General features: G+C 52.5%; 5 protein-coding genes across 5 annotated transcripts; 3 read left to right on the top strand and 2 right to left on the bottom strand.

Annotated features, from left to right (window-relative positions):
- Positions 1–1,160: 1,160 nt before the first annotated feature.
- On the bottom strand, positions 1,161–10,061 carry SETTUDRAFT_176646 (uncharacterized protein; the record flags this gene model as incomplete). Its single annotated transcript, XM_008025785.1, has 11 exons — positions 1,161–1,615; positions 1,699–3,332; positions 3,385–4,080; positions 7,528–8,554; positions 8,602–8,877; positions 8,929–9,096; positions 9,200–9,323; positions 9,392–9,463; positions 9,510–9,885; positions 9,945–9,989; positions 10,046–10,061. The coding sequence occupies 11 exons, from the start codon at positions 10,059–10,061 to the stop codon at positions 1,520–1,522; spliced, it is 4,530 nt and encodes a 1,509-aa protein (XP_008023976.1). The 3' UTR covers positions 1,161–1,519.
- A 1,732-nt stretch (positions 10,062–11,793) lies between these two features.
- Positions 11,794–12,448, top strand: SETTUDRAFT_168433 (uncharacterized protein). Its single transcript, XM_008025784.1, has one exon. It carries the CDS (start codon positions 11,846–11,848, stop codon positions 12,230–12,232), a length of 387 nt encoding a protein of 128 aa, XP_008023975.1. The 5' UTR covers positions 11,794–11,845; the 3' UTR covers positions 12,233–12,448.
- Positions 12,449–13,008: 560 nt separating this feature from the next.
- SETTUDRAFT_168432 (uncharacterized protein) lies at positions 13,009–13,931 on the bottom strand. Its single transcript, XM_008025783.1, has 2 exons — positions 13,682–13,931; positions 13,009–13,562 (listed from the first exon to the last, which is right to left on the bottom strand). The coding sequence occupies exons 1-2, from the start codon at positions 13,854–13,856 to the stop codon at positions 13,333–13,335; spliced, it is 405 nt and encodes a 134-aa protein (XP_008023974.1). The 5' UTR covers positions 13,857–13,931; the 3' UTR covers positions 13,009–13,332.
- A 142-nt stretch (positions 13,932–14,073) lies between these two features.
- SETTUDRAFT_168431 (uncharacterized protein) lies at positions 14,074–14,840 on the top strand. Its single transcript, XM_008025782.1, has one exon. It carries the CDS (start codon positions 14,180–14,182, stop codon positions 14,702–14,704), a length of 525 nt encoding a protein of 174 aa, XP_008023973.1. The 5' UTR covers positions 14,074–14,179; the 3' UTR covers positions 14,705–14,840.
- A 727-nt stretch (positions 14,841–15,567) lies between these two features.
- SETTUDRAFT_27395 (uncharacterized protein) lies at positions 15,568–16,371 on the top strand (the record flags this gene model as incomplete). Its single annotated transcript, XM_008025527.1, has 1 exon — positions 15,568–16,371. One exon carries the CDS (start codon positions 15,568–15,570, stop codon positions 16,369–16,371), a length of 804 nt encoding a protein of 267 aa, XP_008023718.1.
- Positions 16,372–16,435: the final 64 nt, after the last annotated feature.

The raw sequence follows: 16,435 nt of genomic DNA, 5'->3' as shown, positions 1-16,435 counted from the left end.
GCACCAGACACCACTCTCCGAACGGAAATAATAGGATTCGGCATTACTAGCCTCACCGAAGCTTGGCGAGCTTGGCCAGACCAACAACACTAGCCACGGCACTAACATCACACACACAGCAACAGAGCCATCCGTCCCCGCCCCGACGCTACTTTTCTCTCCGATCATTATTCCGTGGCTTTCCCTGCGTCTGGACACAGCATGCGTGGCACAGCAACTAGAAAAAATCAATGGTGTCACCAGGACCTTCTTCTTCTTCTTCCTTCTCCAGTCACCTGGCTTTACCCCTGAGATGAAAGGACCGCAACAGAGCTACACCAAGGAACACACCCAGAACTCGTCTGTACATACGCACAAATCTCAGAACATGCAACGTGACAGCACTCGCAGCCAACGTCGCAAGAAAGCCCAAAGAGGCAATGAGATCCCCCCGATCCAACAAACAAGCAAGGAAAAATGATGAGAAGAAGAAAACCAACATCACTTGAAGAAGTTCCCGTTTGAGCTTGTTGCAAAACAAGGAAATTTACTTTTTTTTTAGATAATCACCCGAGTCAAATGCTGTCACCATGAATAACTCTCCAAACGAAACATGTACTGACACACAGAGAGGGAGAAAGAAAAAAAAAGAGAAAGAGAGAGAACTACAAACACAAAAGACACAAATAGATACACGCGTTACAGGAAATACGAAAAAAAGAATCAATCATTGCACAGTAAACGCTCACGAAACGCACTTGTACACATGTACACATGTACACATGTACACATGTACACACGGCACAGACTTTAAAAAAAAGACACCAAAGAAACAGGAATTAACCGCGTTTCCGCATTACCCGACTACAATCATCTTCTTCTTCGTTGTCGTCTTTCTCATCTCATCTCATCTCATCTTACTCGCCGTGTACAAAAAGGGTACGAGACGTGACTGTACAACCACAATCACAACAACAACAATAATAAGACCACTACCACCATCCACAGTCAACCTAAACACAACCAAACAAAAAAAAATCAATAGACCAAATGAATCAAACAAAAAGACGCCACTAACCCACTTTCACTCTTTTATTTTGTGATTTCCCATCCGTCCACTTATCCGCTAGCACAAAACATGTTTCCTTCTTTCTTCTTCGTGTGAATGTGAATGTGTGAGTGTGTGTGTGTGTGTGACTGATATCGTCACATGCATACTTGCCCCCCCCCCGTTGAAACCGCTGTACTAGTTCCAAACAAGGTCTCACTGCGGGATATTTTATTCCTTTTTGTTCCTATTCCTGGTCTTTTTCTTTTCTCTCTTGAACACATCATGTCCATGTGTGTGCGCCGTTGCACGATTTAGATTAGCCCGTGTGATATTACACACACATACACACTCCTGACATGCTCGTGTCCATGAGGCTGAGGAACCGATAACATAGCACAAACAAGTGATTGTGGACCCAATTCAATGAGTAAGTGCTGACACAAGACTTGTTCTTTCCAGTGTTGAGCGAGACAAAGGCGGCGCGGAGCCTTAGATTCTCAATTCCATTTGGTCCTCGACGAAGCTGGCGCTGGCATTGGTGTGATGATGGTGATCACGATGGGCCTCCTTGACCAAAGCATTATACTGCGCAAACATGACGTGTTAGCTCAATGATTCTTCTCTCTTTCTTCATCACCACATGTTTATGTGGATTTCCAACAACGTACCTTGAAGCCAAAGTTCAAACACAAGGCCACGGCCAGACCCACGCACACAACCAGCGGTCCCGTAATGGCATCAAAATCCTTTCCGCTCCTCTCCCGAATCAGCTTGGCCCTATACATGTACATAATGTAGCCCCATGCTAGGGTAAAGGCGGCGATGCACGTATACACGACAGCGAGTGCGCGTGCAATGTTGTTGCCCTCACCAGCCGCGTTGTACAGACCGAGCGAGAGAGAGGCAAGCAAGACACTAACGTGTTGCCACTTGATAAATGTACGCTGGTTCGCAAGCCAGACCTTGGCCTCGACCTTGACGGGGCCTTGGTCTTTGATCCACACGCCAGGGTCTCTGATACCTGGTGGCAGCTGGATCTTGCGCTGTTGCCGGCGAGCGTACTTGGATGTGGAAAAGGATGGGAAGAGGGAGGCAAGTCCACTTTTCTGCGTCTTTCCCGCAGGAACCACATCGTCATCCGAGTCTGAATCTTCCTCTACGCGAGCGCCGGTGTTGTTTCCGTTGCGCTCCGTCTGTGAAAGGTGCGAGCCAATGTTTGACAGTGGAGGCTTGACGGCAGGCTGCGAATGGGCTGCGGCGCTGGCACTCTTGGGCACAGAGCGTGTAGCCGCAGGTGAGCCAACAGGCGAAGCAATGGACGGGCGGAAGCTAGGACTTGCACGTGCGCCGAACAGAGAGCCAACGGCAAACTCGTCTTCGGCGGCTTTGCGCTTCTTTTCCTGCTCATCATCAAACGCCTTTTCGGGTTCCTTTCTGATGTCGTTGTCCACTTCGCTGAGCCAGAAGGGGAATGTGTTGACATTGTCCTCGAACAGCTTGGCGACACCCTGGACAAACTTGGAAAAACGAGGCGACTCCTTGACCAGATGCGAGTGCATCAGGTCGTCGATCCACTCGTACTTTTGTGAGCCCTTGACCTTGATCTCAAGCAGCGCATAGGGAAACTTGTGAATCTCGCCCTTCTTGAGGGTCTTAAACGGGTACTCCATCTGTGCATCGTCAATGTCGCGCCTGTGCCAGTCTTCGGGGTCACGGCACGGCCTGCTCTCGTCGAGCGCGTCCTCGCGAATGAGAGCAAGATTGGTGTCGAGCGAGATGCGGATGCGGTCGTCGCCAGGGATCTGGAAGGCAGTGCGCGTGTAGTTTGCACGGAGCATCGGCTGTAGCTTCTGTTCCTTGACAAAGGCCTGGATGTCGCTCACGGTGCTCTTGAACTGATCCAACTTTTGCTGGTCCTTGTTGGGCCTGTACTCCATCTTCTCGATGCTCTTCTCCATGTGGTACTTGTCCTCGAGGAAGGGCTGGACGTATTTGGCCTTGATGGGGAAGCGGATCTCCTCGGCGGCATCGCCCTCCTTGATGACCTTCTTCTCAAACACAATCTCGGGCTTCTCGCTGAGCTGTCCGTACCACCTAAGGCGGAGCGAGGCCGCATCCGGCTTGCCATTAACCTTGTCCGAGTAGAGCGAGAAGTCTGGGTTGTCAAAGTAGATGGACGTGATTGTTGGGTCGCGCTGGGTGCCCTCGGCGACCCGGGAGGTTTGGGGGTTGTAGACGAGGACGGGGAGGCGGCGGAGAATGACCGTCTTGACCTCGAAGAGATTGTCCATGTGGACCCAGACTGTTTTGTGAGCCTGTGGTTTGCATGTGACGGTCGGCATGCGGCCACTTACATTTGTGAGAGGTGAAGCCCTCGCCGGCGCTGCTGTCGTCGGCAAAGGACAAGGCCTCCTTGGGCTTGCCCTCGAGGCTCTGGCGGACAAACGAGTAGAGCGCCGACAGCCTGTACAGCAGCGGCGAAGCGTCCTCGGTGTGCAGCGGGTGGCGGGCGATGCGGGCGTCGATGAAGGGGCGCAGGCGGTACGAGCTGCCGCGCAGCTTGTCGTGCTTCTTGGTCGCCTTGATGACGGCGGTGAAGTTGATGCGACTAAAGGCCTCGAGCTCCTTGGTCTCCTTGGTGATGCTGTCGAGCTCCTGCAGCACTTCCTTTAGCAGCTTCGCGCGCTCCTCTTGGCTGAGCTCTGGCTTCTTGGACGCATCGCCCGAGGCGCCCGCCAGCAGGCCTTCGCCCTGGGCGTCCTTGGACTCGTTCGCATCGCCGGCCTGGATGCCCACGGCCAATGGCTCCAGCTTCTTTTCGCATGCCGAGGTGCGGTCGCGCAGCTTCTGCGAGACGTCGGTGATGAAGTTGTGCACCTTTTCCAGCTGCACGTTGGCCAGCTCGTCGACAAAGGCGCTCTCGTCGTCGGCGGTCCACGAGTCGTCGTCCTCGTTGTCCTTGAGCAGCTTCTTGAGCTTGTCGTAGTCAATGTACTGGTCCTTCCATGGCGCATACACGCTCTTGCGCAGCGTCGTCCCGAACTTCATGGCTAAGCGAGTGGAATGGAAATGCAGGAAACGCGTAGCTCCGAGAGGCGCGGCCTGCAGACGCGGTAGTTAAGGCGCAGGAGAAAAAAATGCTGCGAGAGCCGGCAAAGGTCTGCTTTGGGGCGAGAAGCTGGGTCAGACTGGGTCTGGCTGGCGGGGAGCTTTCCATAACAACAGCCAATGCCCAGGAACCTTGGGTGCACGTGTTTCGCGTTGCCATGGAGCGTCATAGCTGTGCAACTTTGCTGCCCCCCCTGCTTGGCGCCCGCACAGTCTGCCCGCCGTCTGCATGTCTTCTCAACATCATCTCTGCCTCATCCTGCGTCTCATACGGCCTTGCCATCTTCCCCAGCAGACATCACTACTACACAACTGCACGTCAAGCTGCGAACGGTCCTACATATACTGGTGTCGGTCCGCACGAGTCATTCAAGCCAGGCTACCCCGTCCCATGCATGCTATTGCATCGTCCCGACATTAGTGTCCGGGCCACAGTCGGGCCTATCTATCCACTTGCTTTACGCGCAAGTTTACTTGGTACATATGTAGAAATGTTGTATTGTACAGCTGCATCTTCAAGTCATCATATGGACTCCCGCCAAGCATATACCACTAAGAGATTATTGCGTATTCAAGCTAACCATATTTTGAATAGACTGGTGAAAATCTCCATCTTGGGATACTACCCAAGTGGAGCATGAACTCTTTGCACCTCTGCATTGCTGTAATTTTTCTAACAGCGTGGAGGCGTAAAGTGTTGAATAGTCTGCTTACGCCCCAAGAGGGGGGTTTCGACCACTCTAGGTGTCATAAATCTGTTCTTGGGAGCTGATTTCCAAGTCAACCTTAAGCACCAGAGTATCACGATCCAAAGTTACTTCAAAGCCAATTGGAGAATACAAAGCCCGTAGGCAGGAGAAATAGTGGCGCAATTCTGCCACAGCCATTAGCACTAGAGCTCCGATAGTACACATATCGAAGCTAGTTCGAGGTCGGACTGGCAACTCCCTGTGAAATCCCCCTTAATTGTCCGTACCAGGAACGGCATAGTTCTAGCAAGTATCAAGACGATGCAAGTTGTAGCAGCAGTTTGGGCGAAGTATGGGGAGCAAGGGCAAAGTCTCTCCTAGCGATGTAGACGGATAGTGTGGTTCTCATTCAGTATGATGAATGTTAAAAAAATTCGATTATAGTGGGGCGTTGTCGATTTTTATAGAGCAAGAATCATGCTATGTAGGACGGAGACAACGCGCGTGCTGCATAAGGTAGATACATGAAAGTAATAGCAACGGCATTAGCCCTCTAGTAAGAAATCAAGCGAGCTGATATGATAGCCTGCATCTTTTCCTACAATGTGATAATCTGCTACTGCAGGAACACCAGTTGGCATACTTCTATACAAACTCTCCAAACAAAACCAGATACACATTTCTACTATCACATAGCTAACTCCATTCTGTCATACACCAACTCAAAACCAACAACAGCATATATATCCAAACGGTCCTGACTATCACCTCACCAACACCCTAATCACATCAATCGCTCCTGGAGTCTCGGCCCAAGAATTGTGGCACTCCTGCAACTTCATCTGCGCCTCGGCCTCGCTGCCCATGCTACACTCCAACGGGTTGGCCATCAAGTGGGCTCCTGGCTTCACGAGTGTAGGCCAGAAGAACTTGTTCACCCTCTGCACCACAGCATACATGCGCTTGACCTGGCGCTCCATCTCCTTGATACGCATAGTCTGGTCTTCTGCGTTGAGAATCTCAGGCCGGCTCGCCACAATGTTGCTCACAAACGTCCTGGGCTCTTGGTCCGCAGGCGCTTCCGAGGAAGCCCCTTTGCGCTCCTGAAGCGCCTTCAGATGCAGCAAGATACGAACTTTAACCAGCGTGACGCTGACAACGTACGAGAGATCAGCAAAACTCGGCATTGCAGAGCTGTTACTGCCCGGTCCATACTTCCTCACTCCTTCAAACACATCCGTAGCCTCCATCGCATCCGCCAACGTCTCATGAGGCACCACCTTGTTGCCTTTCCACTCGTAATCCACATCACATCCCGTCGTGACCCACCACTTGCAAAGAGCATAGCACTCCTGGTCTCTTCCCAGCCGCAGGAACAACGGCGCAGCGATGCTCCGCACACACATGGGGTCCTCTGGGTTCAGATGCATGATACCAAGGGCATGTTCCAGCGCAGTCTGCACAGCCTGCCGTGTATCCAGCGGAGCCAGGATCCGCATAAGGGTGTAGCGGGCCTTCATGTAGTTCCTGGTTCCGCGGTACCACCAAAAGTGGCCTACTTCCGTTTCAAAGGCATTGGGCGGCGTGTCTTCATCGCCCTTGTGTGATCTCAGTGCTTCTTCGTCGGCTTTCAGTAGCGCTGTTGCGTTGATGACGCTCTTGCATACTGCCTTGTGGGCTCGTCGGTCGGCGGCCTGGTGCTGGTGACTACAGTAGTAAACTACTCTGCAGCCGCCGCAGCGATTGAGATTGCTCTGTTGAGGACAGATGTGGCATCCGGTGATGAGTTGCGTGGAGTGTGGGAAAACGAGTGGTGGGCTGTAGCTGCTACCATTGCGGCGAGCATCGTCGTGGTCCTTTTTGTCGGATGGATTCGCGGCTTCCGCGGCCTTCGCGGCTTGATATGCTTCCATTTGTGCGCGGTCTGGGCGAAACTGAGATTAGCGGTGTGTATGTACGCGTGTGTATATGTCGAGAAAACGGGATAGACGTGTACCTTCGCGTTCACATTGTCGTATGTAGTCCAGGATATCCATTGCGCGATATGGTGTCGTCAAGTCGTTAGGAGTTGTGAAACCCGAGATGGAAGTTGAGATGAAAAGACTTGTCGAATGTTGTGCTGGAAGCTTGGACAAAGACGCTTGTCGGTGTTTACGTGGTAATTAGCCGATTGGAGCCCCATCAAATCTGAATCAGTTCTGAACTAATTCTGAATCGATTCAAAGTTGCAGTACTTGGGCACGGTAGAGTCGTGGGTGCAATCGGGTGGAGACTGGGTGTTGGATTCAACACTGGCATTATAGCGACTATTACGGAGATGGTATGTTTAAATTTGTATATAATATTCGTAATGTGTTAGGAACGTGTTGGAAACGTGTTTAGAACATGTTCTGAACATGTTCTGAACGTGGTCTGAAGATATTCACACTTGCTACACAACTGACGCCTCCTACGCCCACCACAATACTGTCACTCACAATACACATTAGACACTGTGAGTTCCATGATTTTGTATGATTTTGTATGATTTTGTATGATTTTGTATGATTTTGTATGATTTTGTATATCTAATCGTAATCTTTATAAAGCGGGTGATGTTGTGGCATATCCAACTACACATTACCCAACCCACAACCAGTGGCACACTTGAACACACCAACACTTAATAGCATTCGAGAATGCACTCAACTCATGACGCACCCTTTAGGTTCATCACTGTAGCAAACATCAAATGCCTGATCCCACCGAGACCTCTCTCATGCAGCCACTGAAGTACCATGGCCTTGTACCCATGTGCACCGTCCCAATCTACCTTCACACCACCCTTGTCTTTCAGCAACCCCAAGCTCTTCTCGCTAACAGGACCTTGATGTAATGTAACGCTGTTCTTATCAAGACCCTCTTTTTCAATCATGCGTTCCTCGATCTGACGCCACGCTGCAGCAGACAGCGGCGCCAGCCATGCATTGTTGGACAGATTGAATGCTGTATCGATGGCGTATGTGCGATTCACGCTCTTCAGATACGTGTGGAGGGTAGAGCGAAGCAGCGGATCACAGTACAATCCATGGGATTTCATTTCCTGTACCATGAGACCGCGACCTATCCAGATGAGGTTGTATATGTCTCGCAGACAGCGGTTGAATGTATCCGTGACTTCAAGAGGGTAGTAGGCCTTGACGGGTTTGGGGTGCTTGTCAAAAGCTAGCTTGTAGGCGCCGATGATACCGCAGACGCGTGCAAATGTTGTTGACGAAGTATCCTGGACCAGAAGATAGATGAGATGCATCGGAGGAAGCTGTATGGGTACGACGTGTGGTTTCGAGGAAGTACTGAGCAGTTCGTAGAAGGAAAGAATCGACGATGTGACATCGCTGCCTGACCCAGGGGGTATTGAGAGAAGAGCTGATGTGAACAATGTGGCTATGTGCGTCGTCAGATCGCTTAGTGCTTGATCGCGTGCACTGTCGCGACTGGTAGAGTCGGTAATTGCCGTCGATGTATGATGCTGCAGGAGAGCAGTGTAGTACTCGGCGAGCTTTGTGTACGCCGAGATGCTCTGAGCCGCTAGAGCTCGCTCCATCGGCGAAAGATATGTCGCATGGACGTCTTCGAATCGTTCTATGTCGATGTAAGACAGCAGACCTAGAATCGCCTCAAGGTGCTGCTGCCCATCCCACACCGGTAGATATTCTCGGAGGAATGCCAACACAGTAGGATGCAATGTCTTCAACTGGTCAGTTTCGCCTGAAATAATAGAGTCGCAGTACCCACCTTTGTATACTGAGCATATCTCAGGAGACCACTAAGGATCTCATTAAGGTGTTGATCATCTCCAGCCCCTTGGCGATAGGCCTCAAACTGCTCCTCCAGACAGGCGGCGAGCCATATGCCGATTCTAGCAGTTGTGATCCGTGATGGTTTGAGATCAACATACTTTTGCAACAGTGGATCTGCAAGGAGCGAGACCAGCTGACCAGGAGGCTCTATTCTGTCGAGTTTCTCAACAAAGTCATCAACACTATCGATACCCTCGAGGGTTATCGAATTCTGTCACGAAATGTCAGTGTCTGCCATGTTGTTTGCCAAGTGATGCCTCACCTCGGTCGCATGGTACGTGTGCACTTCTGGTATAGCCGAGTTTTTGCTATCTTTAGGTCCTCTTCGTAGCACCTTGAAGCCGTTGTGGACATGGGCGGCGGACAAATCTGCTGCGGTGCTTGCCTCATGAACCGCAGCGATCCTGGCTCTCCATTCGTCATCCGGTCGCTACAAAGTCAGTGCATGTTCGGCAGTGCGACAGTGGGCTGCGGGGAAGTAGCGTGGGAGAGTCGATGTTGCATTTGTGGTAGCACAATGTGCGGGCTCTCACCGGAGCAAAAGATTTACGGCTTGTGGAAGTGCTCCCAAGAATGATATCGGGGTAGTAGTCCTTATACACACGGAGGAGACCCTGTAGCGCTGGTTCGTTGCCCAAACCGCGGGATAACTCGAGACTTGAGCAGAGTTAGTGGCTATGCCAAAGCATTTTAAAGCGTCACCTTGAGTCAACACATATACTTACAGCTGCTGTATTCGGAAGGGCTTGACGTGCTTTCGGCGAGTGATGAGAGACAGCAGATGGCACAAGGGAGTCCTCCTAAACTTAGCCATGCCATTGACACTGGGCCCCAGCAACGCACCTGATGCTGATCATGTCCAGCATGCCAAACAAGACGCCATACAGACGTGAAAGAACATGCGGATCTTCGATGATCTCGTGGACGGTAACAAGCCACTTTACAAGGCTGTCTTGGGTGCCAGGCGATGGTTTTCCTTTGCCTTGCCCAAGGGCCCCGACCACGGTGACAATGACATCACGCGGGATGCGGCGGGCAGGGTACAGGTTTCTAATCAGGGTGGTGATGGAGGTCTGGTCTAAGCATGTCTTGACCGATATCAGCTGTACAACCTTTCGAAGAGCATCCTGGTCAAGGCCCTCGTCTGACGCGTAGCGGCATATGACATCAACTATGCTCGAGAGCTTGATGGTGCGTTGCTTGACCGGCGTTCTGGAAGCTGCACGCCACTGTAAGCACTCGTGCTGGCTGAACGCACAGCGGCGTCGTGATAGCTACCTTGGTGTAATAAGTCTAGCGTCTCCTGCAGCGTGGGCCGCTCGTCTGGCGAGTCCATCAGTATGCTGGCGCGTCCCGCAAGGTCAGGATGGTGGGGTTACCGGCAGCGGAGGGCATGGCGCTGTCAGAGCCAGTAGCATGCGTGGAATAACACGACCGCGACCAGCCGTTGGGTTGTAGGTTCTTTTTTCCGCATGCGTGAGCGCGTCGCCGTCGTGGTTGTTGACATGTAGTCGCGCCTTGCCCGATTTGATTGGGGGGTCAAACAAGCGAGCAGCTCTCCGCCCGCCGCGAGCCATCCAGCCATCCTCTTACACGCGCATCCACTGCTCTATGGCTCCTTTGCCTGCATATTCGGCCCTTTGTCCCACTGTCAGTGACTCGACATGCTGCTCCACTGACCGATCGGGGCACCTGCGGCTCGTCCGCGCTATCTATGCTTGGTTCAATTAATCGTGCAGATGTCACCCGCATGGGCACTCCGTCACTGGAACATGCATCGCAGCCCTCGTCCATCGCCACATTAAAGCCGACCAGTTGCGTTACACAGCAAGCATCAAACGGTGAGATTGATCGACTGCCTCTGGACATCAGCCCTCGACTCGGCCATCGCTCTGCAACCTCGACTCCAAGCGTACATGTCCCCGCGCGCTATGCGCCACCCTGATGATGGCGTCCGTATGCGGCTATCTAACAGGCCTGCCGACCCGGTTGCTGGTTGCCTGGTTCTGAGTGGTTGAGCTGTCCTTTTACGCTTCTGATGCTGGACATGTCGACAGGGCGTTGAATTGGCGACTTTGCTCTTCTTCACACGTACCCTCATGAGAGCATTCCAGGGCTCTCATGCTCTTCAATTCCCCGCACAAATTAGCACTGGCTCGGCTTCCAGCATATGCCAGCCCGCCATGCTGCGTTCGTCTTCGATACACGATCCTGTTGCTGCCCGATACAGCCGTGGCCATGCAGTGATACGCCCGTCCAGGTACTTGCCCACACCTGCAGTTGCGCCACCAGACTGCTTGCTACCCATCGGTCGTGAACCTTGACTGAAACATGCCAGCCAGTCGGCATCACTTCCGCTCAGCACAGCTCAAACCCATGCTTTATCTGCGAATCGTGCCCGTCTGGTCCAAGGTTGTGCTACTCTCTCTCCGTTTGATCTTGTGCCACCCAGGCGATTGATTTCAATAATCTCGACATGCACATCTGGAAGCTTACATTTGGATGACTCGACTACCCAAGTTTCCAGGCACCAATAGCATCCAAACCACTTGATACCTAGGGTTGATTGTATGCTCTTGGCGCAGTTGAAAAAGCACTGCATAGCTACATTTTTGTGCTTCTGACAATCATACGCAGGCACCTACCTTGGGTATAGGTCATTGGCGTTTCCGGACCTGGCCTAGTAATCAAGGGTCACCGTTCCTACGGGGTAATCTTTCTCTCTCTCTCTCTCCCTCTCTCTCAGTCCTTTGGGGGGCCCAACTTGTTCCATTACAGGTAATAGACGCGAGCTAGGAAAGTTCCGGAACCTAAACGGGGAAGACTTCCAAAGCTTTTTTGCGGGAGATGACTGTGCAATATTGCTGCATTGTCGGTTCATCTTTTGAGGAATCGCCTTCACGGGGTTGCTGGTACAACTGCAGCCTGTAGCCATGTATGAGCAAAGAACACTGGCCTTTGTCACTCCCAAGCCTCTCCACCCAAGAAGCATCTATCCAGCATCCCACACATCAGCCTTCACCACGATGCTCCAAGGCGCTTCCACCGCTGGCGACGCCAAACTGGTACGATGCCCAAGAGGCCTCTTGGAGAGGCTACGACACCTCAACGAAGCCGAGATCATCACCCTCTTCACGCCACTGGTACCCCACCCGCCTACCACAACGCTGGCCAAAGACATGGACCCATTCGAGCCGCTGGGCCGAGCACTACCCCGAAAAGTGCGACATGTCCCGTACCGTCTGGACTACGGCAAAACCGAGACGCACGCAGACTTTCTGCCAACAAGCGGCGCCGTCGTCGTCGTCATCTGCGCCACGCCCAACGTCCTCGGGTACCACGCCCAGGCCTTCGAGAAGCAGCTGCAGTTTGCCCGGGGCATCGCGCGAGAAATCAAGGAGAACGACTCGGTAGCAGGCATCCCCATGGTCGTGCTCATTGTCAGCGACGATGCTACGGGGAAAGCCTATGTCAACGCTGCGGCTGATGTCCCGGCTCTGGTGACGGTCGGCGACTACACGGCTGCAGCGTTGAGTAATGCTGTTCGCGTTTTATTTGGCATGTAGAAGACGGAGGGATTCTATCTTGTGTGTTTGGAATGTAAAAAAAGATCAAGGTGGTCTATCTTGTATGCATGTTTGGAACGGGGGGAAAAAAGAACGGGGGGGGGGGTGGTCTATTCATTCATTCATCTCGGTATCGAGTACACAACATTCCACTCTGTATAGGTACACGTGCATTGGAGGTTCTTTTTGTTATGTAGTTACGGAGGCAATATTCACATTCCTTTTCTTCCCAATCAACTTGTACTGTACCGTACATTACCTGTTTCTTCTTCTCTCTTTCCGAATCCATCAACACTCACGCCACGGCAAAGAAACGCCTGTGCTATCTGAAACCGAAGCAGGTTTTGACCTACGGATCTCGGCACACATAGTTTCTCAACAAGCGTCTGTAGGTGTATTAGTCATGGTTAGTCAGTAATGACCAAGGTATGGGGTATGTGGGAGCTGTGTATAGAAGCAGGGACATATAGACGCGCACATGCATATATGTATGTATGTATGTATAATGTGGATCCTACTCAGACCATACTTGGATGTATGTATGCATAATTGCACAGCACATAGGTTCAAGTTGACGTTTACACGGGTAAGCAAATAAGCAAGCAAGTCAAAGCACAGAAGATGGCGTGTTCGCGTATGTATTTTATGTAGTATGCACATGTCACATCTTGACAGGGACTAAATTTTTTGACACTTTCAGGGTACATACATGTGTGCATATGTAGGGTCGCTTCGTGTAATGTTTTTTCTTGGCTTGCGTGGTCGGAGCGCAGTCGATATATCGTGTACGAGGTGTGTATTAACATTAACTATGGTATCTCGTGTTGTGGAGTTAATTGCAAATGAGATGTTGATTTGCTGAGAGTCTGGCGCCGTTGCGTTGGACTGTTCTGATATGAACACGGCCTGCTCTTCTTTGTTCATAATGTATGTAATATGCAGGCGCTATACAAGAAGCACTTGTCCATATATCTGGCAGGGCTTCGCACAGGTACAAACAGTCCAGCCGTGCGTTCTAGATTCCAGTATAAACGCCGTATCCCTCTATTTCTTTACAGAATGTAGCTACGCTCAATGATCCGATGTAATCCGGTGTATTCCTATATCTCCATATGGGCCCTTCCGTTGGCATTGATACCGCCTCCCAATGGCGCGTGCGACGACATATCCGAGGGGGGCATTGACGAATGGCTCACCTTGTGGGCATCGAGCGAGTGCTGGTGGCCGGATATGTAGTAGAGAATGCGGTGTGCGATGATGGAAAGATGCTCGGGGAGGTAGAGGCAAGCGGCTATTATGAGGAGAGAAAGAAGGAGGAAAAGCACCGAGTCTGTTGAGTTTGTTAGTCTTTTCCTGTTTCCTGTGCAGTGCAGCTGATACGGAGTGAGAGTGGAAAGGGGGGTTGAGGGTAAGACGAGGCGCAGAAAGGCAAGGCGTGTGGGAACGTACTGAAGATGAATTTCTCTGTGGGCGTCAACATGTACAGGGAAAATGTGACCTCGTATTGGTATCGCTTGCGCTGGAACCAGCGGAGCATCTTGGACGGGTAGAACATGGCTGCGAGGAGGAGGGCGGATGCAGAGGCCAACAGGACGACGGTTGCGAGGGAGGTCGGGTCAATCATGGGACGCAGACGAGGGGACAGCGGTATTAGTAGGTGACGTGACTAGTAAAGGGCCGGCCGGGAGAGAGACGGCACGGGTTTGAGGGGGTGGGCGGGCGGCGGATGTGCTAGTTGTAGAAAGGCGTGGAAATGGGGTGAGTGGTGGAGGGAGATTGACAGTCAGGGACCACGACGGATTTGGACAAGGATGTGTGACGCGCCAGACGACCCGACGACCAGCAGCGCTTCTATGCGCGGCGGCGAAGCTCTTCCGCGCGTTTAATCCCGTCCAAGAAGAATGCCGTTGATGCATCGCTTCCGCTCTTGTGCTTGAGAAGATGGCAATGGTTTCGCTCCCACCTATCGCCCGCCTCGCTCTCGCCCGCGCAACGGCTCCCGTCCGCAGCCAGCATGCCGCTATTCACAGTTCCTCTGCGCGCCTCTCCAAAGCCCTTCCGCCGCGGCCAGTCCTCGTCGACTCGGATCTCATAGAAAACTTCCTCAAGGGGTCCGGGCCTGGCGGGCAGAAAATCAACAAGACGTCTTCTGCCGTGCAACTCAAGCACATTCCCACGGGCATCGTGGTCAAGTACCAGGACACGCGGTCGAGAGAGGTCAACCGCAAGATGGCAAGAAGAATTTTGCAGGACCGTATTGAGGAGTTGGAGCTAGGCGAAAATGCAAGGACAAGGGTCAAGGCCAGGGAGAAGAGCAAGAAGAAGGCGAGTGCGGCCAAGAAGACGAGGCGAAAGTACAGGGCACTGGAGGACGCGAAACGGGCTGCTGGAGAAGATGGACCTGTCGAAGAAGCTGGTGTGCCAGACACGAAAGAGGACTATGCAAGCAAGGACGGGACAGAATCGAGATAGAGGCACGCAGCATGGAAAATGGGAAGCCAGACGGCCAGCTGCGAAGAGACGGCCTATCGCTGTACAGGCATACACATGGCGGATAGCGATTCAACACGCAACATCAAGCTATCACATCCAATACGACGCGTCTTTGCACCCTTCCCTCTCCAGCCCACACCCAAACGATCTTCCTCAAGCAACTGGCCCAGCCAGAACACTTAATGAAAACGACAAAAGCATGCGAACATGCGACCAGCAAAAATTGCCCCGCCGAGATTCCCGAAGGAAGCTCGTGACTTATCCACACCGCGCTGTGCAATGCAGGCGAACGAGCCAGACCACCAAATGCTTGAGCTTGGTGAGTCGCAAGAAGGTAAGTATGAGGAAGCAGGAGGGGGGACGGGGGCGGCGTGGAATATAAACCCCAGGGCGGGCGCTAGTCGCTAGCGCGCACGTGACGCGCTGGGAGGTGAACAGTGCGTTGCGCCCTGCCCTGGCTGGGCGGCCGTCGCACAAACACGGCTGCTCTCACCCTCGCCAGACCCCGCAAAGAGAAAGAAAATGGCCGTGTTTGTTCACAGCGCAAACTCACCAGTGTCCCAGACCCAGTCCTTCACCATGAATGCTCTCACGCCGCTGCAGACCGCCGATGGGTTTCTTTCTGCCAACTGCAACATCCACTCACACTGTGCTCGAAACCGCCTGCACACTGACAGGCTGGGACAACACGCAATTCACTGCTTCTTGTCTTATATTGCAGCGCTATTCTTCCTGTCTGGGGCTTGATTTCCTCACCCAGCAGATTCAGCCCAGCCCAGTTCGATATAACCACCATACACCACTCTACATTTCCACTACTTACACAACCCATACAAGCAAACATGGTCTCAGTCATCGCGACCATCTCCCGCCGTATGGCCCACTCAGGCACGCCCATACAGCCATTCCCCAACGCCCTAGCATCTGACCAGCACAGCACAGAAACCAACGATGACGCACTCTTCAACCTGGACCTTCTCCACCTCAAGCCCGAGCATCGCGTCTGGTTCGGAGTCGTCAACCTTGCGGTACGTAATTTCATGAACGGCCTCGACCCTTCGCACACTTACCAATACACGCGCCGCCTCGTTTCCAATGCCATCCGTATCCTAGACAAGGAAAAGAAGCATCACGAATGGGCGCGTAGAATCGACCCCGTCATCATCTGGGTTGCGTGCATGACTAGCGCCGTCGGAGCTTCAGAGCATGAAACCGACAATTGGGACTATGACCAGATTGACATCATTGACGATTTCCTCAAGCCCCTAGGCTGCCCGCTGCACATTCGTCGCCAGGCTGCTCATCTGGCTGCGAGAGTCTCTGCGACTGCCAAATCATCTAACCAAGACGACATGGATGCCTTTGCACGTGAATACCCGCCTTTCCGCGTCATCCATGATGCACGCCGTCTGGATGAATTGGGCGCCATTGGCATGAGTCGACTCATCCTAAACCACGACATGAGTGAGTCTCCGCGCTGGGCGGTGATACAGAGCAACGTCAGGCTCCTGGAAGACCGCTTCGCCCACTACTCCCGTCTTATGTTGACAGACTCGGGGCGGAAGATGGCCGAGCAGCGATACAAGTGGATGGTAGAAGGCTTCTTGGGCCAGTGGAAGCGCGAGACGGACACGAGTAACGTGTAGGCGGCAGTGCGACTACATGGTACCAAATAGTGATTATTTCGTTCAGTCTTGTTGAAATCCAGTA

Source organism: Exserohilum turcica (genome assembly GCF_000359705.1).
Source record: "Exserohilum turcica Et28A unplaced genomic scaffold SETTUscaffold_15, whole genome shotgun sequence".
Classification (NCBI taxonomy): domain Eukaryota; kingdom Fungi; phylum Ascomycota; class Dothideomycetes; order Pleosporales; family Pleosporaceae; genus Exserohilum; species Exserohilum turcicum.
The sequence above is the reverse complement of the archived record's forward strand: the minus strand, read 5'-3'. Positions and strand labels throughout refer to the sequence as shown.